The 21361-nt window shown below is 37.8% G+C and overlaps 1 protein-coding gene across 5 annotated transcripts in view; it reads right to left on the bottom strand.

Moving 5' to 3' along the window:
- Positions 1-21361, bottom strand: part of MYO16 (myosin XVI) — a 406659-nt gene that overhangs the window by 164317 nt on the left and 220981 nt on the right. For all 5 annotated transcript variants that reach the window (XM_063337500.1, XM_063337484.1, XM_063337493.1 and 2 more), the window contains exons 14-16: positions 13088-13193; positions 8931-9048; positions 1566-1713 (exon numbers count right to left, since the gene is read on the bottom strand). In XM_063337500.1, coding sequence (XP_063193570.1) covers positions 1566-1713; positions 8931-9048; positions 13088-13193 — 372 coding nt within the window. The remainder of the gene's footprint in view (positions 1-1565; positions 1714-8930; positions 9049-13087; positions 13194-21361) is intronic.

The following is a 21361-nucleotide window of genomic DNA, read 5'->3' as shown; positions in this document are numbered from 1 at the left end:
TAATTATTCAGGTTTTTGCTAAGTTCTTTCCTGTTGGAGCTTCTTGCAAAGTGACTTCAAACTGTTTCATTTTGTGAATAAACTGAGTGATTCCAAACAACTTTTGCTAGAAGAGGAATAAATTAATGATCAGGAGCTCAGAATCCTTTTGGTCTTCAAAGCCTTCAAAGGATTTGAAACAGAATTTAACTCTTCCCCTCCCCCCCCTTTGAAGTGGATCATTTTTAGAAAAGCAACTTAGCTTCAGGTTTCTTCAGAGCTAATGCATTACGTTATTCTGTATAAAACCAGAAGTGCTAAAAGCTTAAACGTTACCAAACAACAGTAGTATGAAGACTTGTGTTTAACAAAAAATATCAGGATGAAGTAAGTTTTTTCTACAAACATTAATGTGGTATCTTTCTATTTATAGGCCCCAAATCTAGGAATAGTATTTTATTCCAGTACTACCCAGAGTAGTATAAAAAGTAGATAAAAAAAGTTGTGAGAAAAATCCATGGGAAAAAGGCTTAGATATGAAAAACTCAAACCACTCATTTTACATCATTTGAATTACTATTGGTCTTTTTACAGTTACTCACTATACTCATTATAATCTTAGCCAATTTAAGAGAAGATCATTAATAACAAATAGGCTTCTCTCATTTCAGAGATACTTCTTAGGAAAGACTGAAGAAAGCAAGCCAAATGATCTAAATCAGGAAAATGAAAAGAATCTGAATTAAAAAAAAATTGAGATACTCCCAAAATTTCCTGAAAAAACAGAGACTTCCACTTATATTAAAATTTTGGAGTGTATTCAGCCTTAGGAGTGTATTCAGGCTTAAACATACTACATTTCAGCATCTATATACAGCTCTTTATATTTAAGCTTTTACTATTAAAGGGGATGTAGTCGGCACAGTTTATGAAGCAATATTTTGTGGTTCAGCTCATCCCGAAGCACACATCTACATGTAACTCTATATAGAGCTGAGTAGGGACTCAATCTTCTTCGATTGCAAATGGGAGCCAAGACAACCAGCTCATGTGGAGACACACACAAAGACCTAATTTTAGGCATTGGGTATTGAATCCTATCCTTGTATTCAAAGCAGTCAAAACTCCATTTTGGTTTTTCTTAATAATATGAAGTAAAGTAAATACCAAAATGAAAATGGAATTATCCGTTACAGTGACATTTCACGAAAATCAACATATTCCATAAGAAAAGTCTAGTTATAATAAAACACTTTTTCCTGGAGACCAAACGTTTCATCAGGGGAAAGAAAAAAAACCAAACCAGCCCTACTCTAGTCCACAGAAGATGGAAAAATAGCTGAGAAGTTTCCTTCCCTTTTTCTCCTTTAAGGCAATAATCCTAATGGACATAATACTCTGATCTTGTTAAGAGGGTGTACTTGTACTCCATAATTAAATCCTCATGAACACGTACTCAATAATAAACAATTTCAGATCTCATTGGAGGTTAGGACACATGTTAAATATTGGAGGAAGGACCTCAACAGCAAAGAGGCACTAAAATAAGAACAATATTGATACTAAATATAAAGTTGTTTTCCTACCTGTGTGCAGACAAATTACTGAGGTACAGGGTGTATTTCTCTTCAGCAGACAGCCCATCCATCATCAAGTAAAAAACATGAAAATTACTCTGGTTGAGAGGCTGCATAATGACACGAGACTTCTCCAACATGTATGTATAAATCCTAGCTGATTGAGAAACAAACAAATAAATTCATCATTATACTGATTGTTCTAAATATGTATTTTAAATCATTCACCATTGCAGCAGTGAAGAATGAACAATGTTTCTTATAAAACAGTCTAAGGTGAGCATATAAAAAAAATACCATTCATTCTACCATGGTTTTCTACATAAATCACATATAAAGTCCTAATTCCATTAATATTAGCGAAACAATTGTCTTACCTTACTTGCTTACTGTCCTACATTATCTTCAAAATGACTTAATTTTAAAGATAATGATGTTAATTTGTACTCTGTTTTATTTATTTGAGGAACCAGTTGTCATATTTGGCAAGAACTTCTAAGAGACAAGCTATTAGTCATCTCACCAATGCGTAGCCATCTGAGCATTGGCATTTATTCCAAGCTCCTTCTTCATGGAGAGAGAAGGATGCAAAAGAGATTCAAGACATCTTGGAAAAACTAGCCTTGGAACCATTTCCTCTTTCTCTGTTGATAATCAAGAACGCTCAGATTAATAGTTTAGATTAACCACTTAACTTCTAGATGGCTACTTCTAGATGGCTACAAAGAGACAAATTCTCTGCAGAACTGGTCACCAACAAGCTCACTAACCTGTGCCTGGGAAACATGGGCATCTCAGAAAGGCTATGATGAGCCGGCCAAATGAGAAGCCATGTTAGCACATGAAGCACATCTGGGAAGAAGGTGAAGGAGGAGGCACCTAACCACGATTTGCCTACAGCAATGTTGATTACAGGCCAGAAAGGTTCTGAGGAGGCAAAGCACAGAAAATATTGGACCCTCAGATCCATTCACTTGCTTCACCAGATTACAGGCATTTTAGAGGTACGTGTGAAGAGACAGAGGGAGATTCACTGTTTTGGGCAGGTTACTCCAGCCCTCCACTGAGTGTACACCACCATGCAGTTCCAGATGCAGCAGGCTAAAGAGAATATAGGAGTGGCTACCGGTAGCTACAGGTCAGGGCCCTTGCTGTGAGCGAGAACCTGATTCCAGTTGCCACTTACCCCACCATTTGTATACTTAATCCCATCATTGGTTATTGTAGAATTCTAGCTGTGCAAAGACCAAAAGCATGACTCTTCACACACAACTGAGCACCCCCACCACCAGGATGGGGTACATTCTGCTGCAGCTTTATGCTTTTCAACCTCTGCAATATGTCAGAGCTTTCACCAGGTCTTAGCATGCATCCTTACCTGGGAAAAGACTGTTGAGTTTAGAGGATTGGGCACACTTAGCAGCAGAGGAGCTATACGTTTGAAACGCTGTAAGCTGAGGAGGATATTAAACCATAGCTTCCCACAGTCTGGATGACAACCAACTCATCTAAGACTCCTTTCTCTATGAACTGGAAGTAGTTCTTGAATATTCAGTGGCAGAAAATATTGGTACATGCATCCGGTAGCACAATAACTATGTTCTCTAAACACATACCATTTTTGAGCAGCTCATGTTTTTTTTAATTTTTTTTTTTACTTTTTTGAAGGAAACTGGGTTTAAGCATAAAATAGCACTGAGTTACTCAGTGCAGTCAAAACTGCACTTGTTGCATTTCTAAGCATAAGCAACTTCAGATGCCTGAGAGACCTGAAGTTTGAAGGCAGAGCGGGAGTTTAAAGACTTCGAAAGACGAGGGTAGTTGAAACAGTATTTTCAGAATCAGTTTTGGACTCAAAGGTATCACACAATGCAATGCCGAGCAAAGTTATGCAGGTTAGATCTCGGTGTGTCAGCGTGTGTATCAGAAGCATGGTAGTGGCATTAGCCTAATGGTTAAGCTAGAAGCCAGAATGTCATGCTCCTGTCACCATACAACTGCTAACACCCACAGTAGCTCATTCAGAGCTAGCTTGGTAATTGCTATATCATCTGTATTTGTCTGGAAATTACATCTTCAATTTCACCTAAGTATCTTCCTATCTTTTGCAGAGCTCTAAGTTTCTGTCTATACTGTTAAAAACAGCAAACTTGAAGTTACTTGCAGTTGTGTGTATAAGGCTGTGAGAATATTGCTCAAGAATGGAGGGAAACAAAACTTATGAATCTTGAACATATTGTTTTGAGAAAGATCTCAGCAGTTAAGTGCTGACCCTGAACTAAGTGTAACTATGCACAGTCTCACGAAGTGCTACCCTGCACAGGCCAAACCATCCCAGACACATCCCAGTTAAGCAGTACAGAAGGTCAGTGGTACACTACCCAGGGGCATTTTCCACCCTTTCTTTTACACAACAGCACAGGCATGGTGGCCTGACACATGTGCTGCCAACCAAAACCACGCCTGGGGTTCTAGCTACCAAAGAGACAGTAGGACTGAGAGAAGAGTTGTACGGCTGACTTGCTGAACCGAGGAGACACGACCTAGCCCATTTAACCATCCTACAAAAAGTAGAAGTTAACTCCTGCTATTATGGAACCTATATTACGAGAAATTGTGTATCAGCCATCTAGCCCTCTGTTGCTACACTACGGTAAAAAGAACTGTGCTGGAAGTAAAAAGGCACACTTGGGAAACCATTAAGCTGGGAGCAGGATATGTTTCTGGCTCCAGTAACTTTGCAGCACACTGCAAATTGAAGCAATGCAATCTTAACCTATCATGGCAGGACTGGCCCAGACACACGCTTTCATCAGAATCAATCACTACCTGGCTGCCATTCCTACAGGGTAAAACAGAATAAATGAACCTGAAGGATGATTTCCATCTTTTATTGTACTTGTAACTTATTTCTCAGTAAAACTAACCCTACCATCAATTAATTTGAAAAGAGGCCATTACTAATTTTTAATAACTTTTTTTTTGTGTGCAATGATATTCACTAAGGCTTTCATAACTATCACTCTGGTGTTTTTAACATTCATTGATTAATAAAAGCAAGAAAAATGTTACTGGAGGTCATCTATCTGATTAATTAATACATTTAACTTTAATAACGGGCAACACCACTGATCTAGATGACACAAATTAATTCAGCCCTTTTCAGGTACTTCAAGTCACCCACTTTAATAAGGCTAAATACAGTTCATCTCAGTCAGCATCTCCAGCAATGGGAAGAGCTGTTAAGAAAAGTAGCGCTTCTGATCAGCAAGAATCAAACACAGCACCACCTTAATGGAGCTGAAGTTACTCATAAGACTATCATAGCAATATGCTTTTCTACAAAGTAAAATTATATGTTCGTTAATCTATGTGTGAAGTAAAAGGGAAAAATAATAGATGTCCAGAATAAAGTCTGTCATTTTTGTGCAATGTTAACTTGTGCTTACAGGCACAAGGGAATTTGTACTTCCTTTAACAGATCACTTGATCCACTGAGCAGCTACCAAGCCAGCAAGTGGACTCTGTATTGAAAGTGTGGTCAGTGAAATATTTCTTCCAGGTATGCATTCTTTGAAAAACTACACTGCTCTCTCTCAAAAACCATGCTGTCCTAAGAACAGCTATTGGTACAAACAAAACAACATTTGAAAGTTCAGAGCTGAAATACAGTACAAAACCACTTTAGAGAGCTTAGCTGGCTGCACTCTTTCTTATACAAAAAAAAAAAAAAAGAAATTAATGTCTGGAACTTTTTAATTGATAAAAAAAAATTGTAACACACACAGGAAAATATGTAATTTTCCTTCTTTTAAAAAATCAAATTAGATCTTTCCATTTCAGTGCAACTTAAAAAAAAAAAACAACAAAAAAACCCAAACACGCCTTGCTTTTCAAAAAGTGAAGACTAAGAAAAGTAAGTCCTGAAAAGCAAGGCAGGAAATAAGTCTGTTAGGCTTTATTTTCTCTTCCTAACCTTGTTTTTTAGTAATTTGAGGAAACCGACAGAAGCCTTACCTTTCATCTTAGGAATTAAGTCAACTTACCTGAAAGACCATTTACTCTCTCCCTTTCCAACTAAAAATAAAATGCAGCAATTTTACTTCTGGAAATAAATAAATAATCAGTCTTTTACTACTATGCAGTGGGTATGAATCATCATCTATGTATGATTATGATTTTTTGGCAGAAATCAGTCTTTGAGTTCTGTTAGGTATGAATTTATTTTAGAAACTTAAATCACTGGCCTGGAGTTTATTCTGCATTTGTTCTGTTGTAGGACTTTTTACGAGTTCCCACTGCCTTAATTTATCCAGTCACAAAGAACAATGACTTAATCTGGGTTATTCCTTCTCCACTTGTTTGACTGGACTAAAGCAATGAAAGGTACTTGACCACAAAGCCACTTGTCCCAGAAAAACTCCCATTTGAACTCAACATCACAGCACATCTCATCAGAACCAAGAGTCAGAGAAGACACATAAAAACTCTACAGGTATCTGTACTGGCTTTGAGTAGAACCACACTCAAGAGCTCCATTCTTGTTCTCAAAACTTCACGGCAAAGATCCAGTTTAGGAGAAAGACTGCATCAAGCCTGTAGATGAAAATTAGGACCAATCTTTTTGTTATGTAGGTATATTGGACTTTCTGCTATAAGTGTAAACCTTATGTGACAAAAGTTGGAGCGTTTCCAGGGTCTAGGCATAAAAGAACTTCATAATGAGCTGTCAGAAACTTCACTGATGTCCACTGTCTGATGTTCAGTGCAACGAATGCTACCTTGAGCTTGCCCTCTATAATAAAAACACACACATATACTTTGCATGCCCTTTCCTTAGTAAATTGTTCTGTATTTCCGTCCTTAAGATCTGTCTGTTAAGGAGTTTAAACAACCTAAACCCTTTGATGGAGGCAGTCTAGTGTCACTTGGATTATTGTTTACAAACCAGACATATTTAGCCCAGTTTGCCTCAATGAGTTATAAAGTCATGTCTCAGCAGAATCAGGTGCTCTGCATATTTACATTTTAAATTCATGTTTAAACAGTGCAAGACAGTAAATACTGCTGCAAATGATCTTGCAAATACATCCAGAGAATCACTGGGTGGGATTTAAACCATCCAAAGACAACATGCCTGATTCTTTCCTCATTTATGGTGGTGTAAATCTGTGACAAATTCACTCAGAAGCGATGCTTAGCGGTGGCCTAGAAAAGGCAACGTCTACAAAGCAAATCAAACAGCATGAGCAACTGCAACTTAGAAAAACATAAAAAGCACTGGGGCTTCTCACTCTTGATTGTAAATTACAGAACCTTTGGCTACCATAGATTTGGTAAGAGTATTTGATTCAGTTCCTATATATTGGGGGAATAGTAGGGCAGATAAGTAATTTGTTTATGTTTGTTAATGGACTTGACTACCCCTAGATTTTTCTCATTTAACGCCTGTGGTTTGAAAGTGATAAAAACACAGCACCAGTGTACCAGAAAACTGACACAAGAGCCTGGTTAACTGATTCTGCATTTATAGCATTCACAGACAAATGTTGTGAATTAAACTGGCAAGTGTGGGTAAAGCTCCCTGAACATTCAAATCACTGCAATCTCAGGCAAGGCACCCCAAAACTGTGGGAACATGTGGCCTGGAGGCCTTGAGGCTTCCGTTCCTCATCTGAGGACACAACCTTAGGTCAGAAATACTGTGAAAATGAAGACGTTTATATTTCTGAAATGCTCATATAGTGAAAAATGTTGAAGAGCAACACAGAATATTCTGGTTTTAGAACAGAATAAAATGGCACAAGCCACACGTGGATGAATGAAGGGAAAACAAGCTATTTAGTAGCAGATCACTGAGGAAATATAGTCCAGAAGCTTGGGTGGGGTGGAAAAACAACAGCATTAAATTTGTATACACAAGGCAATCCAAGAGTATCTCAGACAACTTCAATTCTGGCCTTTCCTAATGTTCATATGCTTTGAGTTTTCAAAATTAGTATCATTTTCATCTGTTTGCATTTGTGCTCTGTGTGTGTAACAAAAAGAGAAAAAGCATGCACACAATGCAATTTTGATAACTAAATATTCCCAAATAAAATGTATACAATAAAAAGGATTTATAAAATGTTAGTTTTAGGGATTGAACTTTATTTTTACAAGCTCCGTTCAGATGCTGTTCAGTCCATTCTAATGTTTACATCACTTTCTTTATATTCCTCCCACAACAGCTCATAAACAAAACAAAAAGTCCCCACTTTTTATTTTTATATTTTCTTTACAAATATCCTATATTTATAAAACAAACCAGAGAAAAGTGTCAGTAATTTCCCACTCAGTGACATTTTCACTGAAGAAACGTATTTGCTAGGGTACAGTGAACTCTCTCAACAAAATGAAATATAATCCCACTATGAAATTATTCCAAATAATATTTTTAGGAAACTCTTCTGAAAGCATAAAAACATGTAAAATGGTAAAAAATTAGTAGTTTTGGAAATGTTTATCCAATTTGCTTGGATCAAAAGTGTGTCTCACCACACGGCTTTTCCACTCAGGAAGATCAGTGCGGGAAACTGTCTGTGTACAGTTATTTCTGCACACACCTCGCACTTTAGCACAGGGTAACTTTATGATGATCTACACAGATCAGAAATGAAACCTCTCCCTGACTGTCTCCAAAGATCAGAATTTTCAGAATGAAACTGAAGTTTTGCCCAATATCCATTTTTTCACACTAATAAACACTCACTGGGGACTAGCAGACTCCCACTTGCTCTGAAAGCAGGCACAAATTCTACGCTATCTTACCTCTGACGAGAATAAACATCAGTGTCATCCCCAGTTCTTTTAGGAGAAGCTCAAAGCTGTAATAAATTACTTCTAATTTCAGTATTACAGAGTATACTGGTATTTTGCTTGCCCTACACAGATGAGTTTAGCACTTATTTACGGGATATTTAAAATACCCAATACAATATTAGATACAAATGCAAAAATTAATCTCTTTGTCACTTTTATTTTATAGTAAGGCGATACATAGCTGTTAAGAGTTTGTTATTCTTACGCGCAAAGGGAATTCTGATTGTCTGGGAAGTGCAAGAGGAATCGGTGGTGTTACTTTTTTTTCTTGTCTTTCTCTGCCACCTAGTGGTTGCACAGAACAGGTCTCTCCCTCCTAATACGGCACACTTCTCTTGACAAGCCATGAATTCACACGCTATTAAACATGTTCCTCTCACACTTCTTAAAACCCCCTTGCCCCTTTCACATACTTTAAGGCCACTGAGGCCAAAGTCTGTGTACGGCAGTCCGGGATCCCCGACCTACTAGACTGTGCGTGATATCAAAATAAACAGATTTAATGATACTTACCTGCAATTAATGTTTTTTTCTTCTCACAAAACTGTAGCTCAAAATATTTTATAAAACAGCTGGAAAAATCATTCAAGGGTGTCTTTGCATGGCCAAAGGCCTCCAAGATGCAGTTTACCTGCAAGACAATGGTAAAGAAGTGATAAGAGAGGAAACAAACAGGAGGATATTTTAATAAACATCAGTGAGGATGGTTTATGAACAACTGGAAAAGAAAAGGAAAAAAAGAAAACCGTTTCAGCTTGGAATTTGACAAAATCCTTCAAAGTTGTGTTGGTTTTTTTTTTTAAATAGAAATTAAAGTAAGGTAGCTCAAAAGAAAAAAAAAAAAAGTGCTGTCCGAATAGTGGAAGTTGTAAATGGAAGGGGCAAGACAATGGCTTGTACGTGAGCTGTGTCCTTACAGGTAGTTCAGATACAAGTGACTGGAGGCATATGCCCAGAGCTGGCATGCTTAGCAAAAAGATTAGAATCTTTGAAGGCAGCTGTGCGTGTAAATTTGCAGTCAGTCGATGCTAATGACCAACCAAAGGAATTTACAAGCTTTATAAGATGCCAGAGATGGCATAAATTATTGATTTCAAATAGAATTACTTCAGCATTATACTGGTGAAAAACTGATGAAAAAATAGATTCAAACTTTTTTATGGCATGTCTCACTAATGCATTTCCATGTTACATCTTCATGGTCACAGCAATTATTTTGAAAAGAGAGGTTTTTTTAAAAAAAGCATTATATAGGCCATCTTCATTCTATGTTCTCTCTGTATTTAGCTTTTCTCTTTGTAATTAGTTTCTTACACCCCTTACACCCTGCAGGATTCCCTTCAGCACTTTCCTCTGTTGCATCCTAAGAAATTGATTGCACTGTGGTCCAAATACACTGGTGTTCTGATATAACAGTGGTTTGCTGGAGCCGGATGACCTAGCTGGGGAGGGAAGAGGGCTGTGGAGTGGCACAGATAACATGTGATTCCTATCACAAAAACAGAAGCTCTAAAAATCAGACCCTTCAGAATTATTAATTAAACCAGCTATGTGTGCAGTAGGTGGCAGCAGAAAACTAGTCAGCATAGTTTTGGTTCCAGTAGTGTTTAGGATGCTTTTGCTCTTTAGACTAATTCAGCACTTGGTTTAACCCGTGCAGCTTTATTAACTTTAATGCTACTATGCATAACTGCAGCAGGAATGAATCCAGGCTATTGTGCTCGTTAAAGCAGCTTAAAAGGCAACTAAACCAGAAGCTCTACTTAATTCCCCATGGGTGGGATCTGCTACATCTACCTTTGCTGTCTGCAGTCAGGTGTCCCATCTAAGCCAGTTACAAGGCAACTCTCTATAACCAAAAGGCAACTAATTTTTCTTAATACGTGATGATTCTTTTCTGCCTGCACTAAGACTCATTGACATGTACGGCTAGATCTACACTATTAAACTAAACAGGACCAGGAGCAGGACCCTCTATCAACTATGGTAAGTGGTGTGTTAAGGTTCACATTCAGACACCTACCCCTTCTTTTGCAGAATAGGGTGGACATACTCTTGTGAATGGCCCCTGGCACATGCTGTCCGCTGAATTGTGGCCAAAGGGCCTGTTTGGGATTCAAACTGTGTCAGGGAGCAGGGTAACAACTGCATGTTAGGGGTTGTTGTTCGGTTTACTACATAGATATAGAGTAGGTTAAAATAGTCTACAAAGTTAACTAATTTTTGGACGGAGAAAATTAGGCCTGGTCAGCCCCCTCCCACACTCATTCCTCTTCTTAACTGGGGACAGCATCTTATTTCATTTGCACTTGATCATCATGGCTGTCCCTGGGAATTTTCCTGCGGTCAGGAGAGAAGTTGCAGCAGAGACAATACTACTTCCCACACCACCTGATTCACACTGCTGCCATATTTGTATCCAAAGCACCAGTTTTCAGTTGCTTATTCACTTAGTTCTTCTACTCATTACTTAATTTGAACTCTAGGAAAGAAAAGGGCTTGGAGGATCTGACATGAATTTTGGAGTTCTCCTTGAATATCATTCACAGCCTGATCGGTTCCAAACTGTTAAGCAAACTTGTGTAAGTAGTAAATAAAAAAATACACAGTAGAAATAAATAACACTTGTAGATCTGGTTCCTGGGTTTTAATTGAAGTGTACTGTTCCTATATAACGGTATTATTGTAACACTAGACTTCAAAATTTAAATCAAAAAAGTGAAAAAAATAACAAGGGTATTCTTAACATTGTTATGTGAAACCTAGATTAAATGTGTCAGTTTAGGAACATGATTAATGAATCAGATAGTAACGTGAAAAACACGTTAGCACAGCAACTGTATGACTACACAAAGTGAAGTAAAGCTAAAGCTTATTCAGTTACAGTGTTTTCAGTGTCATCAGGCTTTTTTAATGTCTTCCGAAAACACAAATGAAACACCATTTTCTAAAATCCACCCAAAATCCACAGGACTTTTACTCCCTTACCAGCTGGAATGTACAAAATACGAACCAGTGTAACTGTAGCCTTTCCCACATCCCAATAATCCTGATTTGTAGGTTGTCTGTTGGTGTCAGCTGTACTTTTGACACTTTTTTATCATCTTTCTGGACTGAATCATGTATAATTCAGGAAGAAAGCAGTGTGTTTTGAATGATGCATGTGATGCTATTAAAAAACCTCACAATGAACGATTCTAGAGTTCTGCTGAACATCATGTATGTTGCAAGCAAAAGTTTGGATCAAGTGTAAGTGCTGTAGAGGAAGGTCACCAGAGTAGGTGAAAGAGCCTAATCTTTTTTTTGTTTTGGTTTGGTTTTTTAAAGTATGAAACTCAGAACTGAGATATGACAAGGCAGACTGTGCTAAAACATTCTGTGTAAATCTGTCTCTGAACTGGGATCTCAGACGACAATTTTCATTAGGAAAGGCAAGTTTTTGAAAGAATTTGAATTGACAATCTAGGGTTCAGCATAATTTAAAATGTCAGTATGAACCTTTATAGTAGTGTTACAGCTGTACCAATGAAACACGAGTTGCAATGTTCCGTCAAACAAAAACTACATTTACAATGTACTAGGAAGGAGACAAATTCACTTCATACATGAAGCAGGCTCTCATGATTTCATGTTACACACTGGGCAGAATTCAGTTCTGCTGTGGGAATTAAATATGACTGAGCAAATATTCAGAACTCTTGCCTATTTCATAAATATATTTACTATACAAATACTGGGCCATATAACTTTGTTCAGTCCTTGCAGTTTTCCTGCAACTTTCCAGTTTCTGTCTCATATACTATTACTTCAGATGCCTCAGTAGTTCTTATACCGTCCAGAGAATCACAGAATCATAGAATCGCCTAGGTTGGAAGGGACCTTTCAGATCATCTAGTCCACACATCAACCTAATGCTGACAAAAACCGTCACTAACCATATCTCTAAGCACTATGTCTACCCGTCTTTTAAATACCTCCAGAGACGGTGCCTCAACCACTTCCCTGCGCAGCCTGTTCCAATGCTTAATAACCCTTTCAGTGTAAAAATTTTTCCTAATATCCAGTCTAAACCTCCCCTGGCACAACTTGAGGCCATTTCCTCTTGTCCTATGGCCTGTTACTTGGGAGGACAGACTGACCCCCACCTGGCTACAACCTCCTTCCAGGTAGTTGTAGAGACCAGTAAGGTTTTCCCCCCAGTCTCCTTTTCTCCAGGCTAAACAACCCCAGCTCCCTCAGCTGCTCCTCATAACACTTATTCTCCAGACCCCTCACCAGCTTCGTTGCCCTTCGAAACACCACCCCAACCATAAACATAAATTTATTTACTTACTGAAGGCAATTAGTACACATTTAGGAGACAGTACCTTATCACACAAATGTCTCCTATTCACTGAAACACTGCTTTCCAAAGTCACCAAAACATATAGAAACAGAACTGGCCTCCACTTTTCGGTTTCCTCTCATCACATGAATGTGAGCTTAATCCTGTTCCCGTTTTCACAGGTCAATTCAGGGAAAGAAGCCTCCTTCGACTTCAATGGTGAAAACAAACCCTTTATGAACATCTGCATAGCAGATGCCTTTTTCCTTACAGTTCAAATGTCTTTGCCTATCCAAGAGGCCAGATTGTTGCTTTGTTCTACTCAGTGATCAGAATGCTTACTTACATGTTTTATCTTTGTATCAAAGGTATTTCTGCTGGAGCTGGCTCTGCAAGTGAGGTGCTTCACTATCTGTTTGCAGGCTTCAGTCTTCCCAGAACCACTTTCTCCACTGCAAGATGACAGGCAGGAAAGAGAAGGGGAAATCATCATTATTTTCACATTTGATATGTTATTTATATTCTCTCCTAGCTCTGTTTGAATGGATTTAACATATCACAGTCAAACTTTCATTTCAAATAACAGAAGGTTTATGGATGGCAAATAATAAAGAACAAAACATGAGAGACTGGCTGACTGTCTACGAGGGCTATCAGAGCTGTCAAGCTATATTGTCTTGTACTACAAGCCAAGTCAATCAAACCTAAAGCTTTCAAGCCATTTTGATGAAGATATTTATAGCAAAGAGTTTATCTCCTCCTTTATCTTCCATCCAGCAAAGGAGCCCGCTTATGCTGCCTGGTTCTCTTTGCAGATGGAGAAATAGTACTATGGTAATGATGGGAGTCAGAAGGAAAGGAAAATGTAGAATACGGTAGGAAGAAGGGAAAGGAAACAGGAAAGGAAGAGGAAGGAAAAGATGATTGTTTTTATAACCTTCCCAGTTGCTGCAGTGTAATACACTCTGACTTCAGTGATCCTGTTTCACTTAATTTCTTGTTCATGTTGTGAAATAAATATTCCAAAGAATGAGAATGTCTGAAGGGGAAAATGAGCAAACAAAATAAGGTAAAAGGCAACATGAACAATGAAGGTAGGAAGAAACAACAGAGAAGTGGAGGGATGGAGGAGGGAAGCAAACTCAATGTTGGACTTTAAGCAAGGAGAAGGAAGGAAAAGAAACAAAAGAGACAGAAACGATAAAGTTAGTGAAGCCTGATTAAGAAATTCATGTAAGAATTTCTTACTTGAATTATAAGAAGCTGTTTTCTTTACACACAAATGAACCAAACAAAATGCAATTTGATGCTTCACCTTCATTTATCTGCTTGATCAAATTTAACAAGCTGTTTCTACAACAGCCAGTTAGATTTTTCATAAGTACAATGGCCATGCTGGCAGGTCAGTCTGTTATCTGTATAATTTAGTCTGTGAAAATGAGAGGGCAGCAAAATATAGTACCTGTCTGGCCATTGCTTTATCTAGTCAAATCTCACTTCAATGGAGAAATCAATAAAATGAAGAAACAAAAGAGGAAAGGATGAAAAGGTCTTCATACTCAGACAGGGATGGGATCTTTGCACCATTTAGTCTCATCCAACTCTTATGGGACACATATGCAGCTCTCATGAATATCTTTTTTGTTTGCCTGGTAAACTGTATCTCAGGTGACAAGACAGATGTCTCATTACTATATATGATGTGTCAAACTGCTTTTATCTATGTTGTCCATGTTTCTACAATGAGCTGGAATCTGCCCCTGGACTGTGAACTCCTACTGGCATCAATAGGAGGTCTGTGGTCCAAAACTGCATAGGATTGCAACCTGGATATATGTTATGCAAAGTCCTCAAATAATGGGTCACAAAGCCATATTTAAACCAGGTCTTAGAATGAAAGAAATCATGTGAAGTCAAGAAGGTCACTGTCACAGCTAATATGTAACTAGTATCTCTACAGAATTGACAAGGTGCTCTCTAAGTGCATTATCCCTTGCTCAGATCTTAAGCTTCTGACTTTCTGAAAGAGTTTCAAAAGTCAGATTATACTTGATGTCACCCTCGAAAATCTGCATGCACCTCTGCCGTTTTAACGATGACTTCACTCTCCAAATGCTAATCATACCATGTTGCCTCTGTTCTTAAGAAGTAGTATTAGCCTTCTGTCTTTATAATGGTAGTGTCCAAACTCGATGTTCCTTTGCCTGTTATCACTACCAGCAACAGGAAAAAGTGAAACAAGGCATTAGTCCTGTGATACTCCTCCCCTAGAGACATTTCATACGCCTGCAAATTACAGATCTTACACCTGTGCTGTCCAGAAAGTCAGTGAGCTCACTGACAGATATAAATCTGTCTTGCACCACCCCTCCTACCGCCCACTCACATTGGCCAGTCCACTGACACCTGTATGTCACGGTGATGAAATAATTTTGTCCCTCCACAACACACTTAATCCAAAATCACAGCTGCAACCTGCTATCACTATACCATGGGTTACCAACAAGATTAGCAACAGTGGCTCTTTGGTTATTTCAGCTGTTAAGGAACTTCTCTGAAGTTAAAACACCTCTGAAGTTTACTACAGTCATGTAGTACCGATGATGCCACTGAAGCAGAAGTGTTCATATATATTTGACCAATCAGATCTGAAATAATTTATTGTTTGTAACTACTCACAGCTTTTCAAATGCATACTGCCCTTTATATCCAGCAGATAAATGTTCATATCATTCTGAGGGCTGAGCAAGACTTGGTATTTAAGAAATTGTTGTAGTATTTTATTACTTTGCTTGCTTAGGCCCAACTTCAGAGTCAAAAATAGCTTCTCTAACAGAAGGCTTTTCCAGGATTAGCAGGGTGGGGTTATTTTTCAAAAAAGTCTCTCTCACAACTGGAGAAATTGGGGATGGGGGAAGAAGGGATACTAATGCAACATTTGATGTGCCTTTGATTGTTTTTGAGTATTACAAAGCAGACCTGCAAATTATAATTAAAAATAGAAAAATGCCTTCTTAAACAAAGGAACTGGAGTGTTCACCATGAGTTTCCCCACTTAAGAATTAATCTGTTTCACTTTTAAAATAAAGCTACGTTTTGTTTTTCACTGCAAGCAATCTGTGGCCCAGATAACACAGGACCATGCAAGGGTCCCCCAAAAGTAGATAATTTCTGTCTCTTCTTGAATATTTCTTCCCAAGATTGCTGTTCCCTAAACATCGCAGCATACAGCTACAAAGATTTGACACTTTGAGCTCAACTGTTAATTTTACAGTGATTGACATTTTGTTCAGCAGTGTCACAGGAGCTTGCTGGTTAAAGTGGTTGCTAAAGTACAGTTCAGGGGTCAGAATTCACTCCAGTGGTTGCTGAAAGAGCGGACACAATGTCGCTTAGTTGTTTTGTGCATTTCAAAGTGTTATGTGTGTACTCCTAGTGAAACACAGATTGAAGCACTGAGAAAGAAATGCCATGTTCAGTAAAGTTTTAACTGTTGATATCATTGTTCGGAACATTTGGAGCAATAAATAATTTAACAATGAAAAAGTAATTTGGCACCTTGAACCAGATCTTGTTTATTATATTTCCTTTGAGGTGGAGTAAAATTTTTTGTGATGTCCCTGTTGTCCACAATCTTTGCTTTAAGAGTTTAATTCTGCTCAGAGAACAATTCCACTTCTCTGTTTTAAATAATTGTTTCGTCACTGTATTTTTCAAAATGTAATTTACAATATGAATGTTGGTTTCTTACAACTTTTGGTTGGACTGCCTTATCGAGGTGGAGAATAAGTTAGCGCTGCAGAGAAAAGCATTCGTCCAAGGTAAAATGTCCATAGAAGGCATTATTAAACAAGCAAAGCAAAGATGGCTTATTTCACAGATAAAGTAGGTTAAATTAGGAAATCAGCAGAGACAGTGTACTCCAAGGGAAAGGACAATGGACAGAGAATTTGAAACCCTATGCTCACAATGGGCTTTGAGCAAGTTCCACTAAACTTTCTCATTTTATTCCTCCGTTGGGTTTCTTATATAACTACCTGATGGAGGGCTTGGTTCCTACTATTTTTTTACTAATATTTTGTTAATAAAACGTTAACTACAATTCTAGACTCCCTGTCTTAAAATAATAGGAATAATAAGAAAAAAATAAACTCTGTTTTGAACTAAAACATTCAAAACTAAAATTGCTAGGAAAAAGTCCAATTCAAAGTGTGAAAATACAAAGACAAGTGAAGCAAAGAACACAAGATGTTCTATAAACAGGAGAACTAAAGCAGCTACGCCCTGCAAATCCGCTGCACTTGGATCCAGCTCTTCCGCTACCTTGTGCCAGTCTAGCTGGGCCACTGGCATCACTCACACTGGCAAGCTCAGTGCTAGGCATGTGCTTGCTGGACAATCCACAGGAACTGCCTGGCTGTTTCCTTTCAGAATAGGGAAAATGTGGTTGGAGATACAACTACCTTTGCGATGGCCCCCAAAACCCACAAAGCCTGTGTGAACACTCTGGCTCTGAGACCTCCATGGCTGTTAGTGGCCAATAGGTTCAAAAGTTTTTGGGTGGAGGAGGACTTAGAGGCGGACAGACAGAACTATCACGTAGAAGTAGTTAACCAAGGAAACCCACCTAAAATAGTCAGAAAACAGCAAACCCCAGGCAAAATGTTAAGAATTAATTCCTGCAAGTACTGAGAAGTAGATCTTGCTTACCCTCAATTTTGCATATTAGCCAGGTTTGTCTATATCTTTATGAATCCAGGTAACTAGATCATTATTGTTTTGCAAGTGTCAATTCCAGTGTAAATAAATCCTATAAATCATCTGTTTGGGGAAAAATATGGCAAAATATAAAACATGTAAGGATGAATGTACCTGTCATGTCAGATCATATAAGCGACAGGATTTTATTTTCTGCATTTCATTTTCAATTCTGACCAAAGGTACCACACTCAGAAGTGCAGGAATACCTAACAAAACAAACAAAAAACCTACACCTGCAGTACTTGAATTATAATCAAAAATGCTGGAAAACTTCTGAGAGAATTTGTCCATATAAGATTTCCACCAGCTTTAAAGGAAGATTTAGATCAGCATACTTGTGTGTGCTGTTTTGTATGAACTTTTGAAACCAATCTCTTATTGTACCACCCTAAACATAGCATTACTACTCCAAATTCCCACTCTGATAGTAAGATATATCTAGAAAAGAGAGAGTAAACTCGCAAACATTTGGGGGATCAAAATAATTTCTTTCTTCTCAGTTTGCAGAGTACGTAAGCGAGACACTGGGTCTTGCTACATGACTGAGGTTTCTAGATTTGAAATAAATATGTGCAAGCAAGACTGATAATATATAAAATAATGTGGTTTGTACCATCACTAGTGATATTTGTAACTGAACAACCCTGCATGTTAGTTGGAAATTATATTTCTAAAGTAAACGAAACTGGAAAGTATTTATAAACATTTTTTTAATTATAAATAGGATGTCCAAATCTATGACTCTATTGCACTTATAATACATCGAATTATAATGTAAAAATTAAAGATTATTAACTCAAACAGAATGCCTGTGGTGACGCTGAACGGAGGAAATCAAAAGCTTTCAAGGCATTCCCCTTCAAAAGACAAGGATTTCTCTTCATTCCAAATTATTTGGCTTAAAAGTGTGACTTATATCACAACAAAACCATTCCTGGCTGCTAACATATACAAAATGATAACATTCCATTTTATATATTCATTATGTTTTTTGATTCACCAAATTAGCCGCCAGCATCCCATAAACCATTGGCTTGATTGACTAAGGATCCTTAGCTTTTAACAAGCCTATAAACTACACTTAGACTTCCTCGACAGCTCCTCACTTATCTTTTCAGTGCATAATGCATTTTCATATCCTGAACAGCAGGAGCAAAGTGCAGTCAGAAGGAAGCTAATTACGAAAAGTCCAGTTATTTGTTATTTAAGAGCATAACATGATGTTATTTTCTTCTGTAGCTTTCATACAAATTGTATACAAAGCCAGCTCTTGGTGTTATGCATGCATGAATGACAGTACTAAAAGTAATTGGGAATAACTCTTCAATAATTTGGCCAAATGCTTCCTGTTGTAAACCACTCAATTTCAGTGAGTGAATACTTGATGGGATGTGAAGGGACTGGAAAAAAAAATTAAAAAAGAAAAAAGAAATCTTGTAACACGGTAACCCCATGGAGGAAATTAAGAGCAAAGCTTCAGAAGACAAGAAAGTAAGGAAAGTGTAAAAAGATAGAGAAGGTGGAAAGGCTGATCCGGATCATCCTGAAAGCTTTAACTAGATTTTTTTTTTTCTAACCAGTTCTGTAGCAAAGACTTAACATAATGTTTAGGGGAATAGATAGCAGCAGAAAAAGACCAAAATCACAAAGAAAATGGAAACAAGCAACATTGAAGTGAAATAGTAGTAAGTTTTTTATTAAATTTGAAGAGGAAAACACAGCTTCACACAGTTTAAATGGTACATTATGAATGTTCTGAAAAATAAAGTGCTTTAAAGCTGCTGGAATTGTAAGAGTCTAAAGTGCAATTCTAAAATTTCTTTAGAACATGATGACATATGTGGTTTTACCACGAAAACACAAAGTTTTGACACAGAAGGGTTGCCAGTGGGTTTGCAGAGAGAGTTCCCTTCCACTAGCAGTATCTTATAATGTTATACTAAGAACCCTATCTCAAATCTGTGTTAAATCTGTGTTCTGTAAGTGTAAGGTTTTTAATGTATTGCAGAGGTCAAACCAGAAAATGATAAACTTGTTTAATATATAAATGAGGGGTTAATAAGTACTTTTACAAGAAATATTCTTAATTACATGCTATTTATAAAGAATGTGGCAATGACAGAAGCATAAGTGGAGCTTTCAGTAGTCAACCTAACACATTATAGGGCACTGTCTGCTCCTTTGTCATTGCTGAAGATGCTTCAGTGTTGCGCTGCTTGTTCTATCTCTGTACACTCATCCAGCATATGCAGCCTCTGCAAAGTGGACGATCTATTTGCAGTTGTACAGTTATCAGAATATTTTGACATTGATATTTATGTATAATATTTTATGTAATAGATAATTCATTTTACAAGACTAAAAAAGGGTTATTTTTTTACATCATCTGCTTTGCTGCTTGGGGAGAGCCAGTTAACCTGCATGAAGCAAATGAAGCAGACAAAGCAGAGAGCTGATGTGTCAGAGACGTGCAACCAGTAAGAGACAAAAATCAAACTCATGTACCGTGAAGCAAGTTTGGCAATGCTAGATTCCCATTTTCACTGAATCACGTTAACAGGAGACAGAGAAATTCTACCGCTAAACTGAGCAGTAAATTCCTTAACACTCTATACCTTCTAATTGAAGTTGCAAAACAACAAATTTCCTTAGATTAAAGAATAAACTTGAAAAAGATACTTTTAACACTTCATTTTCCCTGCAAAGGACTGGTCTGGTCCTAAGTTAACTTCAGGATATATACTGGGACAGAAGTATTCTTCCAGATCTGTAAGGAAACACCTTGGAGGTGGATATTTGCTGTTTGTGAACTGGTGTCCTCAGCTTTTTGGGCAACTCTCCAATGCAGCCCCAGTAGGAAAATTCAAGATTTGTTAAATCTGTTGCCCAAGTGAACAACACCTTACAACAGAAATTTACTGCTAGGGAAGAATATTTCACATTTGATAGACCATATTGTTGATTTTAATTTTGATTTTTTTTCTTATATTTTAACCACTTGTTGGAAGTTTTTCTTTGACTTCCACCAGGTCTTAAAGCTTGCCTTCTACTAAACAGTCTTAAGGTGATCTCATACATGCAAAGTTCTGTATGCTACAGAAAGATGGAAGCACTTCCATACCTACAGTGTCTTTAGGCACAGAAAACAGAAAAGGCAAACCTACAGAAGGGAGAATCTTTCTTCATCTGGCACAAGCCCATGCTGTTTCTGCAAACAGCAGGTAGCTTAGCACTCTGAGAACAGTCATGACAGAAGTGCTGAATTTTTATTAGCTTGGATTTTGTGCTCAGGGGGAACACACAGTAGATCTGCAGCTACAAACCGTTTCCCTGTGATCATGGGAGCACTCACTGCCAAATCTCTGGGTTTTATTCCCAAAGTAAAGGGTGGAGTCTCTACTTCCATATATTTAATTGCTAACGTTATCACAATCACTTACGTGGAGTCAGGAGATTCCAACCATCTCTGGCTAAGGACACAATATAGAAATGGTCTGGCCTTGAAGGGCTTCTACTCTAAATATATCACTGGAGACAATCAGCTAAAGAAAGAAAACCAGTAAAAACAAATAAACAAAAACCTGATGGAAGTTACATGAGAGAGAGAGAGAAGAACAATAGCAATGAGCAGCATCGTATACAATAAGCACAACTGCTCATGGATGAATGTCTAATGTAAAAAGATTCTGATGTCAGTGGTGTGAATTAGCGATGCTTTGAGAAAGCTTGTGGTAAAGGTCTTTGGTACAGAAATGTACAATTCCTGGATCCCAGTCAGTCTTAAGCATGAAATAAATAGCGCTGTAAGACTGCCCTGCCAGAAACAGTGAACCTCTCCTGAATGCACAAGCCGGCTGAA

This window comes from Chroicocephalus ridibundus, chromosome 1 (assembly GCF_963924245.1).
Source record: "Chroicocephalus ridibundus chromosome 1, bChrRid1.1, whole genome shotgun sequence".
Taxonomy (NCBI): domain Eukaryota; kingdom Metazoa; phylum Chordata; class Aves; order Charadriiformes; family Laridae; genus Chroicocephalus; species Chroicocephalus ridibundus.
This window is presented reverse-complemented; position numbering and strand designations above follow the sequence as displayed.